At 44.6% G+C, this 25,797-nt stretch overlaps 1 protein-coding gene across 1 annotated transcript in view; it reads right to left on the bottom strand.

Moving 5' to 3' along the window:
- Window positions 1-25,797, bottom strand: part of hth (Meis homeobox homothorax) — a 380,124-nt gene that overhangs the window by 321,586 nt on the left and 32,741 nt on the right. The window contains exons 4-6 of the mRNA XM_089590775.1: window positions 25,148-25,198; window positions 15,121-15,171; window positions 6,932-7,120 (exon numbers count right to left, since the gene is read on the bottom strand). Of these exons, the coding sequence (XP_089446901.1) occupies window positions 6,932-7,120; window positions 15,121-15,171; window positions 25,148-25,198 (291 nt within the window). The remainder of the gene's footprint in view (window positions 1-6,931; window positions 7,121-15,120; window positions 15,172-25,147; window positions 25,199-25,797) is intronic.

Genomic DNA, 25,797 nt, shown 5'->3' with positions numbered 1-25,797 from the left:
TTAATTTTTTTTATTTCAATAAAAAAACGTCTTACGTAATACATTAGTTTAATTACAAGTTATAAATACAATTAACGTGAAATTATACTGGTTTCACAGAAAAAAATTAAAATTTTTTTTTTTTTTTATTAAATTTCACTGTTAACAAACTTAAAAATTTTTTAATATTTATGTTTAAGTTATTTTCATATATGTAAGATTAAATATACCTGTCAAGTAATCTACCGTTTAATAAATGTAGTTGTAACTTGTTGATGCAGAAATCAAGTATGTTAACAAAATTTCTTTATATATTTTTGAAAGCTTTAGCCACATTTGTGGCAAATAAACATACCATGAATTTTCTTTCAAAAGTTCTTATGCATGGGCAAAAAAAAATAATCTCGATTTTATACTAAAAATATTATGTATAAGAGAGTGAGAACGCAGTTAAATAAATACTCATTGGAATTTCGTTTAACTCAACAAGGCTAACATTTATTCATAATGAAAATACGTTGATTGAGACAGTAGTTTAAACAGTATTCGTTATCGGTAATATATTATATCGCTATAAATCTAGTCGTATACAATGTCTGGGTGAGTTGTTTATTGTTTCTTTTTTTTTCTTGCTTTCCTTTTTTATTTTCTAATCGTTTTCGTATTTATTATCTTTTGTTTTCAGCCTTAAGTCTACATCGAAAAAATTGATTAACTTTTCCCATTCTCATTCTTAATATCATGTTTCTGTTCTTTTTTTTCTTTAAATTTTTTTTTTTTTAATATATTATATATTTATGTATACCACACGTACAATGACAATTCCTGTCGTTAAGAAAACTCATGCCGCTGTCAGTGCGCATGTTAATCCGCATAAAGAGACTTGATGATTCATATTAGATATTATATTTAGTGTACATATACACGCAATTTTATATATTTATATACGTACACCAAAACTTCCTAGACTTTCGCTTAATGCTCGCTGCGTGGCACAGATCAAATTGCAACCGCGAGTACTCACGTCGATTTTTAAAACTTTTTTTGTTATTTTTTATTATTTTTTCTAATTTTTTAATTTATTGCGTCAAGACGATGATGAAAAAAAAACTACATTTGCAAAAGGAAAAAAAAAAACAAGACACAAGTACTCGCGTATAAAACTTGCATCTGCTGTTATTTATATATACATGCTCATATTTATATACATTGTATGTAAAATCCGTCGACCTGATATCTGTACAGTAATATAGAAAAAAGATTGCATAGTAGGAACGCGACGAGAAAAGAAGTAAACATAATTTTAATGTATCTTGTCAATGTATTACGTGTATCAATTTATAACAAATGCAAACAAACAATCACTAATCATATACATGAACAAGAAGAAACATATTTAAGAAATTACCTAATGTATTATAATAATAAATTCAACATGACATCAACAAATGCATCTTCCGACGGGTATCTGCTATATATAGCTATCGTATAGACTCTCGTATACGCGTTTTCGTGTAAAGTAGACGTCTTTGTTATTTTCAAATTTTCACTCGCTTACAAATCTAATTTTTCATTTTGCTAAGTACCCGATTGAATATCAATTTAAAGAAAAATTAATAATTTACTCATCAAAAACAAAAAAAAAACATCCAACATCTACTTTATATAATATATAGTATAACTATAAGACGAACAAGATCGTCCATTCGACGTTAAAAAATAGGAAAAAAAAAAAAGAAAATTAATAATAAGATATAGTTTGAGTGACGAGACGAGCGAACGGACGATCGATGACAAGAGCAAAAAAAACGAACAAACATTTAATAAACGTGGCATAATCAACTCTTCAACATCTCGTTGTCTTTATTCATCACACCCAATCGCGATATAAATTTTAATCAGCTCCGACAACGTTTTAATTAAGTACAGTCTTTGTGCGCCATCACTGCGCCCCCGCTGCAATGCAAACACTATGGCACTAAGTATTCACGTGATTACGCTAATGTACCTATCCGTCCATCTCGCGACTCGAACGTGAAGTATATATCCGTGCATGCATTTAATGCACATCGTGTTCAAGAAGGAGGAGATAAAGAAAAACAAAAAAAGTAAAAGAAAAAGCATTTTGAGGATCAAAAAGACGAATGAATCTCGTTCGCGCCTACAGCCACATTAAATGCAACGCACAAGTCCTCTCGAGATAAATAAATGAGAAGCGTTTCGACCCACGCACGCCTCGTTCTCGGCGTGTTTTCGTCGTCTCTCCTCGAAAGAAAGACACAGACTTGCCGTTGCATTTATAAAGAATAATAAAAAAAAAAAAGATTAAAAAAACCATCTCGCAAATACAAACTTAACATATATATAATAAAAAAAGAGCTTAATAGATCGACTTCGTTATCATTTTTTTTTTTGTTTGATTTTTTTCTTCGTCTATCTCTATTTCTTTCAATACTCTCTCGCTTCTTCTCAAAAAACATCGAATTATTCACATGTCACATGTAAGTGTCATCATCCACGACTGAAAACTTCTTTCTTTCTCTTTATCACACTCTCGCACAAAAACAATTTCTCATAGAGACATAATAAGAGTCTTTTCTTAAAAAAAAAAAAATGCATAGTAAGCGTTATTATCGCTATTTCTCAATCAGTATCGTAATAATATAGTAATAAAATGAAACACATTTACAAACGCCTTGCTCACCTCGTGATCTGATTGCCTTGTATTACCACGTATAGGTATGATAAACATACGTTCTATTGAAAACATGCCTCACCAGATGTGGGGGTTCGGGGGGGGATGCGGCTAATTTGTTTGACAATCTGGTGAAAGCCTTGACAGGCCGAGAAAATGTCATTCTCGGCCCCTAGGTCCGGCACTCGTAACTAGGGTTCCGACCTGCAGGTGCCAAGATCCACCCACCAAACTCCGTACTTATTTATCCCTGTCTCTTCAAAAGCTCATAAATATCAGCGAAAGCGATTTTGTTCTCTCTCTCTCTCTTTTCTCCTTCTCGAGGAAAAAGAACAACGTATCGCTTTCGCGCTCAATAGCTCGGATGCCGTTTCCATAATTCATTCAAGTGTAGTCGTGTGTGTGTGTATGGATGCGCATACGTGTATACATGTACTTGTAAATGCAGCCTCCTTTGGGTGACCCTCGAGAGCACCCCTTTCTCCAGCTCTCTTTATTCTCCTGCGGGTTTTTTTCTTTCGTTTTTTTTTCTTTTTTTTTTCATTTTACGTCAAAGCGTTACACTGTCGCTCCTACCTGTTGTACGCACAGGCATGGCAATATGCCTTTATTTTATTTATCATTTCTCTTTTTTTTATTCAGCGGAGCGTACCAGTGTACATACGCATGCGTATATTTTTACCCTCCTCGATCTACACGTAGTTTTACATGCAAGGTTCTCACATGAAGGTATAAGAGAACTGTATATATGTATATGCTTGCATGTCTGGCGTGTAAGAGCAGTGGTGGTAAGTTGTGTGTCTTTACGAGACGAGTTGTACTCGTTCGTGTGTCAAGGTGTGTTTTGATTTATCGGGGAGGGTACATATATACGTGCATGTGTTTTGTGTACGTGCACCAGTTTATACATCTCACGACGGGGGGAACGACTCTTGCTGCTGCTTATACTGCTACTGCACACAAGCAGCCGAGCGCCCCAAAGGAGGCAGCATTTTTTTTTTTTTTTTTTTCTTTTTTTGTAGGCTTGGCATCCGAGTTTTTTTCTGCTTCGTCATGACACGTAATGTAGATTTTTGTTCACTCGGAAGCAATAGTTATTGATTTATTGATTTTTTTTTTTTTTTTTTTTTTTTTTTTTGGTAAGACATAAATGGGGTAAGTACGGGGCTTGGGGGGTGGATCTCGCGCGCCCTGCCGGCCAGGACTTTGTACCTCACACAACTCCCTAGTTACGAGTACCGTGACCTAGTGTTTTTAACACGAAGGATTATCAAATTTTGCGCTGAACAAAACTGTTTTTTAGAATTTAACAAAAGAAAACATTGATAAATTGTCATTTGCTTATTTAATTTGGCAGTTTCCTCTCTCTCTTATACATGTTAGTCATTTCTCTCAATTAATAAACGCAAATTGATAATAATCATACCGATACCGAGTACATGATAATAGTGCGCATGTCAGCACGTTACTTTTTATTCCTCTTTCTTTCTCTCTTTCTTTCGCTAAAAAAAAAAAAAAAAAAATTTCTCTCATTCGAGAATGAAAAAATTCGTGTTGTCTAGCGTGTGTTTAATGAAGAATACAAGCGTTTTTACGATTACGGCAGACCGCACACAATTCCCTTAACTTTCCTTTCTCTCGCGTTTCTCTCGACCTAGCGCACGACGATGTATCGAACTAACCATTAGTATTTTTTTTAATTATTATTATTCAAAAAACGCGACGACGACGGCGCTGATGAGGATGACAGCCACGTGACGCAGACGCTTAATATACTTTTTCATATTCAATGGAAAACTCGTCAAGTTACGTATATAATTCTCAAGCACCTATTATTTTCTTGATTCCCTCTCTCTTTTTTTTTTATTTTATTTTTTTTTTGTTCATTGTTATGGTAACCTAATCACTAACAATTTAAAAACCATCAGAGCTTAAAAATCTCGTACACATGAGTGTTTCTCGATCGCGCCGGAAAAAGCCGCAATACGCGTTCTGATGCTTATTCTCATCCCGTATACATAATATATATATATATTTTCTTTTAAAAATAGACACAAGTTTACTTTGTGACATTATACTTATGAATTAATTACGTATATCATTGATCACTATAAAGATTCGACGACGACGAATTATCATTATTATTATTATTATTACTTTTCGTTCGACGTTTTCTTTTGTTTTTTTCATCCCGAGTGAGAGAGACACGCGCGCACGCACGAAGCGATTCAACGGCATCACTCAACTTTTCTGAGTACAGTGTCTTGTTAATGAAAGTAAAGTATGACCGTAAACCGCGACACGAGTACGTCGATTGCTGTCCGCTCTCGGGGTTTGCGTCACAATTGCGTCCGATAATGTAAATGAGGATACAATCACGAGGAACGTTGAGATCCGACGTATACTCTATTTTACGTATATCACGTTTGCTTGCTGCGCTATTACCGCGTCTTTGCTCTCGACCGACAATAGCTTAAATTTTTGTAATTGGCGAGAAAATAATGGACCTGCTCTTTGAAGAAATTCGAGTGAAATCTCCGATTCCGATAGACGTTCTCTTTTTCGTTTTCACCTCCTTCACTCTCAAGTGAGAAGATCTCGCGGTACAGTTTTTTTCAGCATTTTCATATTCAACGAAATGTATTAATGAAAAAAAAAGCATCGGGAATCACTCGCATGCGCGTTCCAGTGAACACGAAGAAGGATCGTCTATTGAGAGAACAAAGCGTGCAGACTTGCGGGGATACAGAGGAGCAATGAAACAATAGTCAACAATCGGATACAACTGTACAAATATGCATACGAAGATGAAAAAGAAAATAGTATAGTACAGCACATGGAAGCAGTGAACACATACTGAAACAGTGTTACAGAAAAAAAAAAAAAAAAAAAAAAAAAAATTGAAAAATCAACAGAGAAGTGTAAGTCTAGAGGTGACAAGGTAACAGTGCAACATTGATAAGTACTTGATACAGGAACATTATCATCGAAATTCACGAAAAGAGTGTATATATTTTATTCGAGTCATCGAAAGAATACTTTGATTAAATAAAAATATGTACATTTTAATTACCTCCACGCGGTAGTAGCGATCACATGTAAGATGACGCAGAACAAAGATGATAAAGAGTTGTATTACAAAGAAAGTTTTCTGACTAAGGAAATTCAAGTCTCTAAAACAACAATATAACAATGATGTTAAGTTTCCATGGCTCTATACTGTGGTATACAGTAGCAGATTTGAATGTTCTTAACCGAATCTGAGATAATACATTGTTAATCGATGCTTCGAAAAACGAGACAACGATCAGGCCTCCGATAAAAGAGACAAACAAACAATTTGAACACCATCGCAATCGAGATAACCAAGACAAGTATACAAACCAACAGAGACAGTGTAGATGAGGAAATAAGTATACAAGAGACTAGGATGCATCCGTCAGTATGTTTGCTTCGTCCCGCGTGTCTGCGCGCCCAAGTCTATCATCCCCCCCCCCTAAAAAAATAATTCGAAACGAGAGTATAACAAAAATATCGAAGTGGACGAGCAACGGTGCAAAAGCCGATCCTCTGCAGACGTGAGCTCGAGCAATGAACAAAGTAAAAGAGCAACGGATAATAGATAATTCATGAGCAAAGTCACGTTGCGCGAAACGACGAATGAAAAGCGCGAAATGCGAGCGGCAGCGGCGATTACGAACACGGATAGATGGCCGAGTGATAGGCGGCGAGGGCGGCGTGCGCGTGCGCAGGTGGCGCGGACGCGGCGACCGCGTGCGGCGTGCTCGCCATCGCGGCTGCCATCATCATCTGTTGGTGCGAACGCTTTAGGGAGTTGGGAGTTGTGGCGGCGCTACTCGGGGACGTAACAACGGTGGTGGTGGTGTTATTGTTGTTGCTATGATTATTATTATTATTGTTGTTGTTATTGTTGTTGCTGCTATTATTATTATTATTATTGTTGTTGATATTATTGCTATGAGCCAGGCTTGGGCCGTTTTGCTGTGGCGAATGAGGGGTAGTGGGGGTAACTGGGTGTGCTACGACAGACGATGTCTGTTGTTGCTGTTGCTGCTGCTGCTGATGGTGGTGGTGGTGATGGTGGTGGTGATGGCTGTCCTGGTGTTGTGCCTGCAATTGCAGGGGACTCGCTTGGCTGGCTGCGGCATGGCTATGGTGGCTATGGTGACTGTGGTGATGGTGGGGGGTAATCGCTTCGTGCGGATAATAAGACGAGGAAGTGGGTGAGGTACTCACGACGTCCGGCGTGCTGGCCCCGTCGGTGTGGCTGGTGCTGTCTGCGGTGCTACGTGGTCCGCCGTCCAGGCCGTTACCCAACTCGGGTGGCTTCGTACTCTCTCTGTCGTCGATCACCAGGTCTATCGGCATTTTGCCCTTTAGACAGCTTATGTATCGGTGGCAGAAGTTGTCGCAGAGCTCGTGCACCTGTCAACACAAATCGATTATCCGTTAATCAACTTGAAAAATTCATTTTTTTTTTTTTCAATTGTATTATGCAGTAAAAGAGTAAGAAAAAAAAAAAATACATTGTGAGCTATTTGAAATAAAAGATATGTATGACTTTGTGATTATACGTGGCGTGTGTACTTGGGGGGGTATACGCCATATTTTGCACAGGACCACCGGTATAAAAGAGACGTTCCGCATGAAAGTTGCATGAGGCCACACGAAATGACAAATAATCAATATTTATCGAGCCATTCGTTACTCCCGAGTCAGCCTCCGCGCGAATGAATTGGCAGGCATTTTTTAGCAACAGAAGAGCGTAACGAGTATATTCCGCGGCATGTCTTTCTTTCTCTCTTCGAATCGTCTTTGCTGCTGTTTCTTTTATCGCGGTACACGCGGAATTTTTACGAGCGACGGCTGCTTTTTACCTCGGGACTTCTTGTTCCTTGCTCTCGTACGCTCAACTACTACAACTGCGACTACCACTACTTTGGGCCCGATTGTGTCGCAGGGCCTTTTTGGGGGCCGTCGTCGTCGGTCCGCTTCTGCCGCTCGCGCCGAATCGACGCAAAAAATCCAGAAGAGCGAGATCAGTCGCAGGAAGGAAGAAAAAAAAGGAGGATGCCATACTCCGCGACTGCCGTGGCAGCATCAGGAGCAGCATCAAAGAAGAAGGGACGAGAGCAGAGGGAGGAGCAGGAGAGATGAGCTGGGCAGAGAAGAGGAGGGAGAGGAGGTCTGACCGGTGTCCAGCCGACCAGAATGTTATGTATGCAAATGAGGCCTGACAGCCACACACACTCATGTGTATACGTACACACATGTATGATACCAGCCCGTTCTTTTCCCTTGCGCGAGCGAGCCCGCCCTTGCCTCGGACCAGTTCCTTCGCCCTCTCTTTTTTTTTCCCTTCCTTAGCTCGTTTTTTAACTTTCTTTCTGGCTTTCTCGCTCCTTCTTTCTCTGCGCCACATAGGCATTGCCCTCCCCCCGACTCCCCCTCTCCTTCATATCCATCCCATATGGAAAGCGACTTTACGTGCGACTCTCTCTCTCTTGGGTGTACGTATCGGCTTAGAAAAATTGTATAAGCGAATGAAAAAAAAAAAAAAAAAAAAAAAAAATCTTCAACTTGTTATATGTAAATCGACGAGCGAGGAGAGCCGGGAGTTGTTATGATCGCGTCCTCCTTTATTCCTTCCCTTCCTCCCATCCCCGGTACATATACTTCTTCTCCGCGCGTCTTCTCTCTTCATCCTCCGTATATATACTCGTCCTGCTCGCGCGTATGCGCTCTCATGTGTATTCTCACAGAAGACATATACATGGGAATATAATAATATACACACAAAGACAACGAAAGAGCCAACTACCGCTTTGTGAGTCTATACGTGTACACATATCCCTCCGCATCTCCCCATGGATATTTACATGCAATAGGGAAACCGAGTCCAGCAAATCTCTCGATCGCCGGTCAATAACGTCGATCGCGCTCCGTTTGTTGTTCTCCGCACGTATAAATACATACTTCCCTTTGGTTTGGTTACACGTATACATGTGTGTGGATGTGGGGCTGCAAGTTGTGTATATTTGCAAGGCATCGACGGAGGAGAGCAGGAGAACTGCCGTCGAGGGAGAATAATTGCGCATGATGTCGCAAGACCTGCGAAGCGTATCACAAACGTATATTATATACCCTCGATGTATAGGATTCAGAGTCGATGTGCCGTTTTTACGCTTAGGTGGGTATATCCATGGCAATACTTGGCGCGTTTCTATAGATAAACATCTTTTGCTTGTGCATATGTATGGCATCGTATCGGCTACATTTTGTGCTTTGTGGTATCTTTAAGAAGGTGCGCATTTCACAAGCGAGCCTGGTCCTGGCGAAGGATCTCTCCCTTCAATTCTCGAGTGATTTGAGCTCATGATTTGTGACAAGTGGACAACAAACCTAGTTGGATGTATTGTGACTTGTTCGCTCTACCGCTAAAGGCGTTACACCATTCCAAGGATAACAAAGGCTCGAAGGTCATGCTCGTATCAATGGGTGATTCTCGAGATAAAACCTGGAATCAGGTATCATGGATACAAAACGATAAAAAAGAGGATTTTTCAGAGGTGATGAAAGAGGTCGAAGACCAACGGAAGGATAAAGTGACAATATTCCCGAAAAGTCATCGCTGAGACCGAAGAAGGAAAAAAAATTGAAGAAGTACAGAAAGGGATCGCAACGATATATAGAGTACTGCTTTCAGATGGGCAAAGTCAACGGAGTACATTTGCACTAGATTGGATTTAAATAAAAAAATCCACGTGCACGGAAAAGAAGAATGACTTGGGTCGAACGAGTTCGTTACTTCCGCTCGAGTGTGAAGCGAACTGTCGCAGCGTCCCTTTTGCCAAGTCGGAGGAGGAGTAACGACAGTGGGACTTTCGTTTGGAGGTCCAAAGCCACCGCTGCCACTGCGAGTAATACAATGCAGCGCGAACAACTAGACCCTAGTTCGCAACGCTGCCGAAAAAGCAGAACAGAAAACAACGCAAGAGCAGCAGTGGTGGCAATAGGAGCCGAGCAAAGGACCACAAGCCGAACTGGTTAAAATTGGATACGCCGAGAGGGAGAAAAGGAGTAGCACCGAAACGCCGACCGATAGCCGGTAAAGCTTCCTTGGAAGTACCTAACGAGCAAAATAGATCCTATAACGACGTTTCGATTGCACAAAAAAAAAAAAAAGGAAAGAGTTCACGAGGGTACAAATATATTTACGATTCCTTTCGTATAGGTATCTATATGTTGTTATTTTAATAAATCATCGCCGAGCCATCTGTCTAAATGAAACGCCTCGAACCTTCTAATCAATTAGCGTAATTGTCCGGAAAGTTAAACGACGCGTTTTCAAAATGAAAAAAAAAAAAAAAGGTCCTCTCGTAGTCCCGAGGGTGAACACTGAAATAAATCTAAGCCCAGCAAAGAGAGAGAGAGAGAGAGAAAGAGCCCATTGACTCGGAGCTGCCAAAAAGCGCGTATACGCTGTTCCGCACAGTACACACGTAGGTATAGAGAAGAGATAGTGGCCTGTACACCACAGTCAAGGGTGGGTGGCGTGTGTATTATCCACGAGGTCGGTGGGTGAGGAGGAGGAAGTCATTGATCAAGCACGCAAAGTCCCGAGGGATCGGTTTCGCTTCCGGGAATCCGATCGACTTTTCAGCCCCCCCCCCCTGGCCCTGCTCCTCGTATCACGTTCCGCTGAGCAAGCTCGAGTTGCAGAAAATGCCCATGTACGCCCCTAGCTCTTCCGCAGCCGGAGTCACATCTCAGGAATCACGAGAAAGTCGACTGCTCGTCACCGCCGAGGGCGAAACTCGTGACGATGAGTCGAGCTGGGCACGGATACACTTATGGCTGGCACCCGGTTCGCTATGCGTACGCATAGTTACACGGGTGGAGTCATTCAACACCTCTGCACCCCTGCGCACTTCACCGAGCCAGTTCTTGACACGTGATCCAGAGACACAGGCAGCATCGGTGACCCGAATATATATAAAGCTCTGCTCGTGCATATCACACCAACTAGGAAGCGCGAAATAAAAGTAAAGGGGCGAAAATCCGAGGAAAGGGGGAGAGAGAGAGAGAGCCGATTTATGATGCTGTGCTCTTCGACAGGATGTAGTTGGCAAGAATAGTGTCCCATCAGGCTGCGACACACACTCACCAGCGAGCGAAAGAGAGAAAAAGGCGACGATCTCGCGGGTAACTGGATACACGTCGAGAGAGGGGAGTGTTGCTGGCGAGGGCCAAAAATTTCTCAAGGTCGCACCCAGAGAGAATCACACGTGGGGAGGCTACACATATATACACATGCCTAAGCACAGCCAGATCTGTCTCTTTTTCTCACTCTGCGGGCGGATGCTACAGCTGTTGTGGATGCCACGCGGAGGATGGAAAAAACATCGTGAAACGAGAGCTACGGCATCGGTTGGCCAGATTGACTTACTGCGCTTGCAGCGACCAAAATATGTGTACGAGGAGGAGAAGGAGCGTGTGGGTTTAAGGCTTGTCTTTTTGGACACCTGTACCCCTGTTGCCACACGGCCCGACCATCTTGTTATTAGACGATGCCCGTGAAACCAATACGTTTCGCTTGCATCAATGGTATCATGGTAGCGGAGCGTGTTTTTTTTTTTTTGAGTTGAGCACCGACATTTTTCGAAAATCATTTGGCGCATAAAGGCATTTGGCACGAGGGTGTACGTTGGTGCACCACGTGTGCTCGTTAAATATCCAACTCTCACGTGTATGATACTCATGTGTGTGTGTGTGTGTGTGTGTGCAGCGGAGCACTTCTTTGAATTCGCGAGCGTAAAAGACGCTTTCCAGGAGATTAAAATAAAAAAAAAGAAGAAAAGAGGGGAGGGTCGGGCCACGACGACACTTCCTGAGCCAGTGTCGCGTGTAACTCGAGATTATTCCCATTTTATAGCCGATTTAACAAGCAAGAGGGGTAGTAGTGTCACCGGAGTTTCCCCCGGCACTCTCTGTACGTGTATCGTGTATCGTGTGCGGGGCATGCGAAGTGCAAGTAGCCGCGGGTTCATATACACACACGTATATATATATTTAGCCGAGCGAGTTGAGCCCGTCTTGTAATATATGTTCCGAGAATAACGAGACACAGCCCCGTTACGTGGCGCGGAAGAAGTAGGTAAGCACTCGAAGCAACGCTCGGAGGGTCCCTTTTTTTTCATACCAATGCCAACGTGGAGAGGAAAATATCATCGAACGTCCCCGAGAGGAGCGGCAAATGCAACGTGGACGAAAAAGCTCGCGTCATTTGCCCTATGTCGAGAGAATGGCGCAGTTTAGAGAGACGAGAAGGAGGAGTTTTAGCTCCTCTCCCTGTACACCCTCCTGTACCGTGCTATTTGCTTTCTAAAATCTGTCTCGCCCCATTCGCGGTACCCACCCCTCTGGCCATGCCCTTAGAAATTGACCCAAAATTTTCGCAAGCTACAACCAAAGCTCGCGTTTCCCGCGCAAACTATCGGATCCTCATCCCCCTCTTATTTCCACCCTTCGAATTCGTACACGGTCGTATACGAGCGTCTCTCGAGGAAGAACGAGGACCGAGAGAGAGAGAAAGAAAAGGGAGCACCCCATTTCCGAGGACAATGGGCCTCTCCTTCCAAGCTCGATGTAATATAAAGGTATCGGTGCTGGCGCATATATACATGCACGTACGACACTCCGGGGTGGTTTTCCCTCTCGTCGAGGTTAAAGTATCTCTCGTCGCCGTTTGCCTTTCAAAACGATCGTTGCCCCCCCGCTTGGCTTCGGCTGCGCACCCTTGCGAACCGCAACGTTACATACGGGTGTCTCTGGTAATTGAATCGCAGTAGGTAGGTATCTACACAACGACCGGAGAAGCACTAATTTTACGCACAGTTCCGTCAACTTTTTCGTGAAAAATCCGTGCGCAAACCAGGACAAGTGTATAACGCTGACAGCACTCCATGTATACGTAGCTTTGTCGAGTACACACAATGTTGTTGAGCAAACATCGGAGCACATTACATCTCGCGTGATGAATCACCGGCACTCGATGTGTTAACAACTACTATTAATTTCTCCGGTGAATAAATCATCCAAAACGTAATACACGCGAGTACTTGCATAAATTCTCGAATGATAATCGAAGAGAGAGAGGGGGAGGGTGTTCTTGATAAATCTATGTGCGTCGCACCCGTTTGTTTCCAAGGCAGGCGTTGACTGCGCGGTACACATTTAAGACAGCGGCGATCGAGACGTCAGCTCGAGGATGGGAAATGCTCATCCACGATAAGAGGAAAGGAGGACACTTTTGGGCCGTATTGCTTGAACGCTGCAGTACGGCGCGAAGTGGATGCAAACGACAGGGGTGACTCTAACGAGATCGGGCCCCAAGAGCGCTTAGAGAGCCAGTTTGTTGCGCTGCACCAGTGTCCTCCCCGTAAGAAATTTACCCTTCAAGGAGAAGTCGGTGCACCACATACCTCCAACAGGAGACCCACGGATCGTCCGAACTCGCCCTCGACGAGTCAAGGCTCCGCGCGTGCATTTATGTATACACAAGAGGAGAGGAGAGACTCCCCCGAGAGAGCCATGCGTAATTATGCTAATGCGCGCGATCGGCGTAACCGGCGGCCGTGTATGTATGCGTGTGCACATCAGCAAAGGAGCCCGGACTCTCAGGTATTCGTGGAATCTCGGCTGATGCTAACGTGGCTGTTGTCCTTACGGTGAGAACGACGGACGCATCGAGGGACGCTTTTCATCTTCATTACCGCGCCGCGCTCCCCCGATCGCGCGGCTGTCGTTATACTAAACGTATATACCTGCGTACCTGTATACACATACCTACGAGCAGATGCACCAAAGGAACAACGAGAGAGAGAGAGAGGCTCGCTTTGCTCTTGCCGTTCGACCACTGCTTTGCATAGCCCATCAATTTAGACATTGTAACGAGGGGACGTGTACAGTCGACCGATGTGCATATACCTATAGGCTGCGCTTGCGCGTTGTTTTTAATACTAAATAAAAAACCACTACAAATCTCGGATACGTTTTCAGAGTTTAATCAGTTAATTTGGGAAAATTTGTAATACCTATTGTCTATCGATGAACAAATAAATAAAAAAAAAAAAAAAAAAAAAGGTAGACCCATTCGAAAGCATCGATGAGAAATCAGCATAACTCGGGGGTAGGCCTGTTTGCATGTGGCCACAGCCGGCGGAGCGCGCATTTTAGGGTCAGTGGAGCTCGTGCCGCTTCTATTATCGACTCGGTCGCCAGAGTCGGGAATAGAAAAGATGGCCGCTGCACTCGAAATATAAATCGTCCCGAATAGCCGCAGCTTGCACGTTTAAGTATATACACATACGTAGAAGCGCTTGCGATGCGTACAGATACACACGCAGCCTCGAGCCGCGGAACACTTGATGCACAGGTGCTGCGTTGCATAAAATGCGGAGGGAAAAAAAGGAGGGGCAGAAACGAGAGAGGCGAGGCTCGCAGGGATGGTTAAATCCTCGCCCGGAGGGCAGGCGGGTATATTATAGGTTGCGTCGGGGAGGGCCTCCGTAATCGGTCCGCAAATGAGGAAAATTGCTACTAAATTGCACGACGCGTCCCGAGAGAAGGAGCGGGTGCATATAGGACGCCGAGGGGCCTTCCAACCAACTCGCCCATTGGCTGCCGCCATCGTTTCGATGGAAATGCGATGGATGTCTGCCATTTCTTACACGATAAATTGCGCCACAGCCTTGCCCAATCTTATTTTTACTGAATTATGAAAAATTACCACCAGATCGTTGGGTGATAATGAAAAAAATTTAGAGCGACTTTCATAGCTCTACGTCAGCTCGCGCGAGTCTTACCTATACACCCGAGTCTCTGTATCTTGGGCCGTGAAAAATACCCGTGAAAAACACACGGGAAGAAAGGAATACGCGCGAGTTCGAGCTAGAAAACACAGGCTACGGGCAATTTCCTCGCTGGTTCTCGGCCGCCCATCATCGGACAGCTAAATCACCGCGCTCTCGGATATCTGCACTCGCGGACCCGACCATCGAGCTCGTTGGGCCTAAAAAGGACAGCCATGCAGGCGCCGAGTCGAGGAAAAGACAAATTTTCCCCCTACCTTCTCTCCGAGAGCTTTCACTACAATTACGGAAAATTGCCCGCGAGAGTCATAATAACCCGTGTATATACCGAGTCGTCGTCGTTTCCCAGGTGTAAAATCTGATCCTCGCCGTGTGTACAACACCCGAGGTTGTTTTTGTTGCCCACCACGGCGAGTGACCCGCTCTACGCGGCGATTATCCCCCGACGCGATCGAGGAGTTTCTCCTTTTTGAGCCGAGGAAAAGGCTGCGCTGATTTTTACGGTGAAAAATATATGTATATGTGTGCTGTAGATATAATGTACGTGCTTACCTTTTCAAGCTCGAGGAGGTGAAACCGGAGTACTTGGATCGCTTGAACCATCTGGAACAAAAAAAACGAAAGCATTGAATTCACAGAAATATCATTTGCATTTCACAATATGATTAATGTTAACAGCAACGAGGAACCTATAGGTGCGCGATAATTATGATAAAAATTGGAAATCACGAAACCAGTGATATTTTTTAAAACAATTGTATATACACACTCGTAGCGCAAGCAGGTTTATTTTATAACGTGTCGCCTCGTAAATCTTTGCCAGGTACTCGTCATTTCGCGCTGTAGGCGACACTGGGCTCCCACAGAACCGCGAGCGAGTTGTTCGTTGGGTCGCGTTGCCGTGAAAGGCGCTCGTCATTATTTTAATTAATGAGCCAAACTCTTTCCCCTGCCCTTATCTCTCGCTGAATACACTCGCACGCACGGCAGCCGCGTCCTCTCGCGATCAATTAAACGCATAAAAGGAAGGAGAAAACGATAAGCAAGCAAGGACGAGTCTTTTACGCCGTGTCCGTACACGGGATCTTTCTCTTTCGCGGCTTTGATCGATTCGCACCGCTTTGGGAGGGACGTGGTGGGAAGTTGTCTCTCCCCGCGTGATGGCTTGTTTGCTACTTTCAACCGTAGTATACTGTGCTCGGTCTGTATACGTTGGACTGAAACTTTATTGGCAATTTTATTGCTCCATTACGGGAGACAAGAGGTGCTGTATACTTGCTGCCCCTGATATTAAACTCTTTTCCTTCTCTTTTCTTTTATTATTATTTTACTTGTGATCAGAGTCGTACGGAGGGCACCATAAGTATAAGCACTGCAATGGTCAATTTTTAATTAATCAACTCTGTATTTGTGCTATGCTGATTGTTACTTTGCACTTCGATAATTAGATTATACAGAGATTCGCGTGAATGGATTTTCTTCGCACTTTTTTTTTACTGCACAAAAGCGAGTCCGTAAAAATTGTAGACAAACACTGGCGGTAAATTTATTGGTAGTACGAGTAAAAATATATCTTTTTTTACCAGCCAACGAAATATTAACTTGTTGAAAGTAAAGATGTACTCTTAGACGCCGAAAAATAACCTCCCGGTCCTCCCCCTTTTATTTTAATGGTTGCGGTGTGCGGAGGGATGTAAATCGAGAGCCTCATTTTCGAACGCGCAGACGGCGACTGCGGCTTCGCAGGTAATGCACGAGGCGTCGGCCGATGCTAACCGCGATCGGGGCAGAAGAGAGCAGTAAAAAAAACTCTAGCCAAAGAAAAATAAAACCTGCAAGAGGAGGAAGAATCCCGACGAGCCCGAGTGGCCCGAGTACAGTCCATCACATTATACTGAGCGCCAAAGGGGCGCATGTGTGTATATAATATGTACACTTCAAGCTGCCGGCGAGCGTCTTTCTTGCGAGCGGCGATGCTATCGCGAGCCAAGTGTAGGTATATGTGCCGAAAGTGACGACGCGGATTTTAATACACCGAGAATCGCCACTCTGGAGCGCACATGGGGCAGCTGATGCCACATTGCGGGCGCTGATGGACAAAAAGCTTCGGCCCACCGATCGGTGCGCGCGTGGAGCGTGACGAAAATTCGAAATTCACTCTTGTTCGTCGGTGTCACCCTATTTTTTTTTTTTTTTTTTTTTTTTGTATAAAAAATATTCGAGTTTCGCGACAAGTGCCCTCTGAAGAAAAAAAAAAAAAAAAAAAAAAAAAAAATCAACCCGAGGCACAAAGGCCTCGCACTCGCATAGAGCTTATCCGTGGCACATCGCGACGTAAAGGGGACTCGAGAAGGAGAGACTCGCGGGAGCCAAAAGAAGGGCCCCACTACGAGCCACCCACAGCCGGCACCACTCGCACAATGTCTCCTCTATGTCCGAGCATCACTTCTTACGCGTTGCGCGGCTCCTCAATCTCGCCTTCAGTGCCTCACCCCCTTTTTGCCGTCCCACATCAGTCAGCGAGCTTTTCGCGGGTGATATTAATTAAGCGCGTCTGCGCACGCACAAGTGGTCGCGGAAGGCGAGACGCGGAAAAAGAAAATAAGGTCGAGGAGCCGCCATCAACGGGAAAAAAGCGCGAAAGCGCGGAAGAGATGGTGTGCGAGCTCGCACCCCCCCCCCCCCCACCCCCCCGTTATAGTACACGCGATGCATGCGCGAGATTAATGCGCACACGGAGGTATGGTAGCCGCGCCGATTCGAGATTAACATCATCCGATGTTGGTCGTTGTTTTTGCTGTTCCGCCCCCTGATCCTCCTCTTTTCCCACACACGTGTAAAGTCATTTTTTTGTTTTTTGTTTCAAGTGCAACTCTATTAATCCAAGGGAAAGGCTGCGGTTTTGCAAATATTGATTTTAATTTCACGTAACCGAGTGTTCATGTTTTAACGATCTCCCGATTGCCGATCGATCATTTCCGAAATGAAAGAAAAAACAAAATCGACTATACGTCCGGCGTTTATGATCATGAATAATTCAAGCTCCGTGAATCCGGCGCGTAAAGATCGGGACTTCCGGTAGTACACGGATACACCGAGATTATCGTTATCATCGGCCGAGATGTATACACATGTAGTAGGAGTTACGCGTGTGGGCGTGAAAAATTCACGAGACAATCGACGAGTTGATTTGCGTGAATAATTATATATATGTATATATGTTATATGTAGCATGTACGAAAGAGAGTAGTACATCTGTCTAATACATTATCGAAAAGTGTAAACAGAGCGACTAGACTCTCGCGCCAAGTGCTAATCTCTTCAGCCTCATGAATGACAAAGGCGCGTGTGCATAATTAACGAGCGAGCGAGGCGTCGAATGGAAATAATGAAGTCATCGGACGAATTGTTCGAGCCGCGATGCGTATATATGTGATTGAGCTGTGTGCATATGTATGGAGAAAGGGAAGGTCGTGAAAGAGTACGAGGAGGAGGAGGCGCAGAAACGCGGCGGAGGAGACGTAAATCACTGGGGCATCGATAACCGTCGGTAGAAGAGGGCTGCACGCGAATCTCTCGCTCTGGCTCGTTAATAATTGATACAATTAACGGCCGTCTATATTAAAACGAGCTCGAGCTGTATATCACACGCTTCGCGTAATAGAAGCTCTCGAGTTGTCTTTGTCCTTTTGGAGGGGGAAAAAAAAATTTTTTTTGATAAATGTCTTCTCGGTATATTGATACGTACATCGCGTACGGCTGTAATTTGATATTCAGATTTCCAAACGCGTTTTTCCAATTAATTCGCGCGTCTTTCGAGGTAAATACAATTTTTACAGTGTATAGAGTCGACACGCGATGGTATAGGGTTCAACATTAACGCGCGTTGTAAAAGTGCTTGAGAATTTATGGAAAAAAAAAAAGAAGAAATAAAAGAAAGAAACTCAAACAAAGCAAACAAAAGAATTCAGAAAATAGCATCCACCGATGGTATGTGCGTCGTTGGCCAAGAAAATGCCGAAGAAGCAGCAATCATTAATATTCAATGATTAGGCTACGTGGCGTACCGATTGTTCTTCGAGTATAGAATCAGGAATACCGAAACGCAAGATTGCCCGTAGGTACGGGCCATTAAATACTTATCCGTACTTTTTTTTTTCTCCTCGACCAACAGATTCCCATCGCGGTGTTTACGGAATGTCCCAAGCGAGAGTACGGCTAACTTTTACGAAAAAAAAAAAAAAAAAAAAAAACTTTGTACACAAAATTTAAACGAAACGCCGGTAGGATCCTTCGTTATCCGCGAGTAAACCGAATCACAAATTAGCCAAAGGAGCTTTCGTTGGGGGTGTTGGTCGATAATTACATCCCGTTCACCTATACTCCTATACAACCAAAATCCATAAATCCCCGAGGACTCGAGTAGGTAAACAACAGAGAGCAGCCCCGAGGCACGAAAAACCGACAACCCGAAGAGTAATGGGGCACGAGCGGAACGGTAAATTAGATATTATCGAGGAAATTTTTTTTTTCCTCCCCCTATACGCCCGACCCCGAACCGACAGAAGCGCCGATAGGGATTTGACTCCCGAAATCCGCGACCTGAGAAAAGCCCTTCCAACCAGTGTTTGTTCGCACATTGTGTATATACATAAACCTATCCACGTCTACGGTAAACGCAGTGCGAGCAAAGCGACCCTCGCTTAGCAACCCCTCGACGCACACCGACGACAATATTTAAATATCACCCTCTCCTCCCCCACTTTTCATTTCCACCCGCCTCCGCTCCCGGGACCATTTTTCGCGAGAGCTGTGCCGTGCAAATTTAACTCGAGCCTCGTGTACATTGGGTGGTAAGAAGGGGGATTTGCTAAATTGATTTTTAAGGTAGAGGAGGAGAGATTAAGAAAAAGCTCGGTGAGGATGGGGTTTCAGAAGCGAGAAACGTGTTTGCTGGTTGATTGTGTTCGAACGATTCATCGGAGAAAATTCGCAAAACCCTTGCCAGGTCCGAAATTTAAAAGCCAGAGGGTGAGAGGGAGGGAAGCCACGTGAAAATAAGAGCCAGCATCGAGACGATAATATAGCCTATAATATACACTCTGCAGTAAAAAAAGAACGAGAGAAAGGAGGGGAGCTTTGCGACGAGGACACGGGCTATCAAACCTCGGGCGCATTCACTCGCGCTGCCGAGCGTCTTAATAGCCTGAGATTTATGGCCACCGCGGATGACTAGCTCTCACGCATACACCCGCGCGGGGGACGACGACAGCCAGCACAGCCACAAACGGCAGTCCCATAACCTCGTGCCCACTGTGCTCCGTGAGCACCTTGGCGCGTCCGAGGAGTATATAGTCGCCTTGCACGCTGGCCATCAGCGCAGGAGACAGAAATGCGGAATGGCCGAGAGAGGGAACTTTAATGCCCGCGCGCCCAACCCTTTGAAGCGCGTACGTATAATGGTCGCTGTGTGCCAACGTTATTTTTGCGCTTGCCCTAATGCTCCTTCCCTTTTTGTTTGCTCTGTGTTGCTTATTTGCGAGCTTATGGATGGGAATTGCATATATACGTCTCTGCCGTCTCGCCACTGTGAGGTTACACTGTCGAGTATATTTCGAAAATTTTTTCAACCAAAGCGCAATCGATTTGTCAGCACTGATAACAATTGCTTCTGTTGGTGGGAAAGTTGAAAAGGGGGGGGGGGCAAAAAAAAGTGCCGTAAAGCGGAAAAAACGCATGTATAATTTAAAGAGAAGCCAAAAAGTCTATTGCCTACAACATAAGCTCGTGAGCCCGAGGGGGGGAAAAAAGAGTGGCAGTAAAGTGTAAACAAGAAGAGTAATAAAAATAGTAATAAAGGACGGGAGGAGAGAAGGAAAGAGGAACGAAAAGAAAAAAAAAAAAAAAAAAAAACAGAACGAAGGGTGTACGCTCTCGCGGTGTGGTCGGCGTGTATGGACGCGCGGGGGCTTTTACGGCGCGCACCTGCATTTTTGCCAATATTTCGGGAGACATTAACGTGTTTAACGAGCGCCCGTAACAAGCCCAAAAGGAGGAGCCTCCCTTTCTTACACTTATTTCCCCCTTTTTTTTTCTCCCTCTCTCCTTTAACCTCGCGGAGACATAAACTTTCATTGTCCTCGTATATGCATATGCGTCGTCTACACGTAAGGGGCTACGCGGCGTGTTTTTCCTCTTCCTTAATTTTTCTGCGAAACGAACGACTTGATCAGGGCTGATTGGCATCGCGTACTCGCGTCATCGCCAATCGCCATCTAAATTAATTACACAAATAAGCCAATTCGATCGTTAAAATGCACACTCTTAGCTGGTGAATCATCGGTCAACTTATCTACTCATGCGGATTCGACAAATGACAGAATGAAGAAAAAAAGAGAGTTTTTTTTTGCACGTACTCGTAAAAACACGAAACTCGATCGTAAACATTGTACAGATGCAGGGGCGCGTATGGCGCACAAAGGAAAATTCGTCACGGCGTGTCGGTTTGCCGGTAATGCGATTTCATACCTCGTCTTGAGATCGACTCCCGCGGGTACGAGGACCACCCAAACCAAGTGCAGTTCCCTTACTCCTTTTTTTTCGTTTCTAATTTGGCAAAACCAGAGAGTACACGTATATATATATATATATATAAGGCAAGGAGGGCGAGAACGAGACGTCGGAATATAATGTTACAAGGACCCGGAGAATGCACGTAAAGAGGAGTCCGAGAAATATTCGTCCGCGTGCTCCGATCACTTTTCGAGTATCCTATTACAGCCGCAGAGTCCGAATTTAGAAAATTATTCGAGCCTCACGTTTTTATTTTTTCACCCTCGCGACCCAGCGGGGGAAGCGTGAGAAGTATCAAAACTTACATAAAAAGAGCAGCTCATACGTACACAGGCAGACCAAAGCCAACGAGAGAAGATGAATGACACGCGTCTTCGGCCAGCGTGTACAATCACTCTCGGACCATGCAGCGTCCGACGCATCCTTTTTTTTTCCTGGATGTATCCTTTCGGCTGTGGGATACCGTTACCAGGAGGGAGAGATGGAAACGAGGAGATCGCGGTGCCGATACTCGAAGCATATATAAATATATACATGTACAGGAGAGATGATGTAACTGCGCTCGCGTTCAGTACCACTTTTATTTTTAGGACGTGCAAACAAATTTCGTTGTGGGCGCGTCGAAAATAGTACGAGTGCCGAGATGTTTAGAGACGAAGCTCCCAACCCGCGCCTCTCCTTGAAGTACCCATGGATACACATGGGAGAAAATAGAGCAAATCTCGGCTTCTCGAATAATGAGGCAAGCCGAAAGGCCGAAACGGAAGAAAAAAGGGAGGAGCCCACCAAAGAGTACGGGGTGCCGGAGAAGAGACACAAAAGCATACCCGTGGCCTCGCGAAAGCGCACAACAAACGCACACGCGCGTGTAAATTCGCGTACGGGGCTCTTTGAAGTCGCGCCTACCTACGTGATATACCTACTGGCGAAGCGTCGGAGGAAAACGCGAAAGCGTCAATTATACTGCATCTCATTGGCTAGTCCACGCGTACACGCTGATGCAGGCCAAGTGTTGTTTAGTCCGTACATAAATACCAACACCCTCGAGAGTCGACTTTCCGCGCTTCGGCTGATGATGCTTGCTTTGCTCTCTTCGACAGTAGGAGCTACGGTGATGCTGCTCCTCGAATATCCGCCCACCTTCGGTATACACCCGTCTCGAGTACACTCCACCGTCGAGTGCCCCCTTCTCGTGCATGGCAGTAGGTACACCCATCCATCCATCCGTGCACGGGCACACCTTTTTTTTTATTTGTACAGAAAACTCTGGGGCGCTGCTCCATTGTGCAAACTCAACTCACGGGAAAGCGTTTCCTCCTCGGTTTCCTCACCAACACCCTTTAGCTTCCCTACCCAATGTTGTGCCTACTCTTGCACAATACCACGATGTAGTGAATTAAAAATTTAACGACTCGATAATCAAATATGGCCCGTGGGTCTTGTGGCGCGAGAAAAGTGTACACTGTAACTTGGAAATTCCAGCAGGATGAACAAGTAAAAGCCGGGGGATTAACGTCACCTCCAGGGGTTTCCTGTCGGGAGTCAGTCAGCTGTCGACGTGGGACCTTCTGACGCTTTGGATCCTTCTCGGATCACTCGGCCGTGACGAAAATTACCCAAAATGTGGAGTACACTTGGTATCGTAAAGACTGAACAACGTCGCAGTCGAAATCCATTAGAGAGCACCATCTCAGGGGGTGCGGGAGTTTTTAATCGGGAAAAAAGAAACTTGCGGGGACAAACGCGAATGCCTTCGTTTTTGATCGCGAAGAAGATTGTCAGGGTCCCGAATGAAGCAACGTACCCTCATATAGAGTCCATTGTGGAGTCATCTATATATAGCTACCCACTCATCCCACCGGCTTGCGCGCGACTTCCTCTGCGTGCAGGGCGCAATCACGTGGTGCATTACACGCGGCGCATCAGAGGCAATTCCGCCCGCGAGAAAAGAGGGATGGGAGATGTTTTCCGTTCTGCAAAATTATCGGCAAAAAGCGATCGGTGCGCGAGTCTCGGGAACAAAGGCACGTTGAGGGCAGTTGAGCAAAAAACCCCGGGTGGGAAGGGAGGCTCGATGCTCGTGGATCGCGATTAGCCACGGGCGTAATGAAGCCACGCACGTACACACACGTTACACCTATAACACACCAAGGGGCTTTCTCTCACTCGTTTGTCCCTTTCGTAAGTACATCTCCTGGCTACTATGGGCTCTCGCGCCCGTGCACCGGAAGCTCTGCTCGTCCTCCCTTCCCTAGTTTGTATCCCTGCCTCTCGCACCGGCTTGTTCCTCGCTTACGATTGCTTTTATGCCCCTCTGAGTTATTAAAATCATGTAATTGCTCCTTCTCGCTGGGGCTAAAAACTTGAAAGCTGCAGAAATTGCGCGGCTTTGTTGCTTTATTTTTATTTTTTTTTTTTAATGGAAATTTTAAAAAAATGAATTGAAAAATTTCTTTTTTTTCGTGCATTCGTTTCTACATCTATACATATACTGTTCATTATAGTATTAATAGTGTCGCGATGAGGTACATTCCGAATCTATTGGAGTGTATTTTAAACGAGTACCAACGGCGTGAATTGCACGATACGGTGATTTTACGTGGGAAGGGGATTTTTGCGCGGGAGAGCGGCATATACTCATTGTACACCCAAACGACTCGAGCGGTGATTTATAGGTGGCTTTAACCTCGGGAAATTTTTCAACGGTAAGTATATCGTCCCGAGCCGTTCTCGGAAGACATCTGTTAGAGACTGTGCAGCAAATGGTTCGGGCGACACGCGATACACATTTTTTTTCTCCTACAGCCACCGCCTTCGTTAGGAAACTCTCTTATTCTCGCGATTTTTATAGTTTGTTCCGTAATACGGTGTAATTTGCAAATCGACAATGAGCGCGCGACTTCAGTGACTGGTGGCCTTTTTTTCAAAAGAGAACCATCGGCCGCGGGGGGGGAGGGAACAACACCGTAATTAATCACGTAAAGCGAATCTTACGCAACGCATCTTTGAAAAGAATTTTTTTTTTCTTCCGCTCATTGAGTTACGAAAATTCCCGTCTCCCGCGTCACCCAACCACTGCAACGTATAGATCGTATCGGCCGCGCCGGTAACGCTCGAACAACGCGATTTTCAGTTTCACCGTACATAATACTTCGTTTTCGCTACTTCATTCAACAATGATCACCTTATAGTTTCTTCCGGCGTCTCAAGGTCATCCAGTAATGTTGCGTATAAGCGTATAACACGCGAATGTACGCGAGGTGTGCTCTGGCTGTCGTCTCCTTTTCGATAAATATTGAGGCAGCGAAATAATTGACATCCGAACAATGTACGTATCGACGGAGGCAACTTTTTCTCCATCAATATCGCTGGTGTACGGAGGCACGTTTTCGTGCGAGGAAACAATGTAGCGCGTCAGATGATTGCCAGATCAAACCAAAAGGAAGAAGGACGAGTGAAAAATAACGGGCGTTTTATCGTACTTCCATCTCACGTATAGGCTCTCATTATTCTTTTCTAGTCGTGTAATTACACAGCCAGGCATTTTAAACGCTGCGTGACTCGCGGTCAAAAGCGATCCGCCGCGTCGTTTCGTGTACACCACTTACTCAGCTCGTTACGATTTAAATGGTGTATGATACCATTGCCCAGGAAAAAAAAAGCAGATCTCGCTCGGCGCTTACACCTCGTATATATATACGAACGAGGAGGGGCAGAGGGGGCCACTTTCCTTCTTCTCCCACGGTCCCATTCGGGCCGGCGCTTATGCGCTTAATCGTGTACCCAAAGACACTCGTTAGGAGCAACTTTGCAACTTTGGCTCCTTGTGTTGTACTCCTCCTTCCGTAGCTGTGCCACTGTAAGCGCCAGGCACCGCGGATCAAGCAAAGAAGGTGGAGCGAACGTTAATTTGCGTTATGGGCTCTCTCTGGGTGTGTATACACGCGGCAAGCCCCCCCTGTCTGGCCCTTCTACTTTGAGAGTACGTATAAGGAAATTTACTTACCAGCGAATCCACCTCCGGGTCGGCGATGTAGAAGGGCTTCTCTTGTCTGATCTGCAACAGAGAACAAGGGGATGGTGCTTTTAATAAATAATTAGAGCTTGAATTTTCTTAATTGGACGATAGTATAATATATACATGTAGTCGCTGGGCTTTGGTTTTTCGAGGTTTCTCGCAATCATGATTGTAATATATATGTATTTTTTTATTATTTCAGTATAAGAAAAGTGGCTTACTTTAATAATATTTTCAACGCCTTTGCCATAAATTATATCATTAATATCTGACTTAGTCTAAATGATAATCATGTGTGCGCGTGAGAAGTGGGTGAATACACTGGTTGAAGCGCCCAACATGTAGATGTTAACGTGTCTTTGATCGACATGAATAGATAAGTCGTCTTGGGTGTCTCTAAAAGAAATAGGTCAGCACAGGTACTCGTTTACAAAGAGAATTTAAATTTAAACGCTTTATCACAGTATCAATCAGCTCATTTCGACGCTATAGAGTCAAAAATAATTCCAGTGGTGTTCATTAATATATTAATGGTATTTCATTCCCAATCATGCATTAACATCAGATCAACCAACATCCAGTTTTCCCGGTAATAAATTCTACCAGCATCCAACCATCAGTGCTTTACAGTTGAAAAT

Source organism: Copidosoma floridanum, unplaced genomic scaffold (assembly GCF_036245765.1).
Source record: "Copidosoma floridanum isolate Cflo_tuat_1 unplaced genomic scaffold, Cflo_Japanese_pri ptg000013l, whole genome shotgun sequence".
In the NCBI taxonomy this organism is placed as follows: Eukaryota; Metazoa; Arthropoda; class Insecta; order Hymenoptera; family Encyrtidae; genus Copidosoma; species Copidosoma floridanum.
This window is presented reverse-complemented; position numbering and strand designations above follow the sequence as displayed.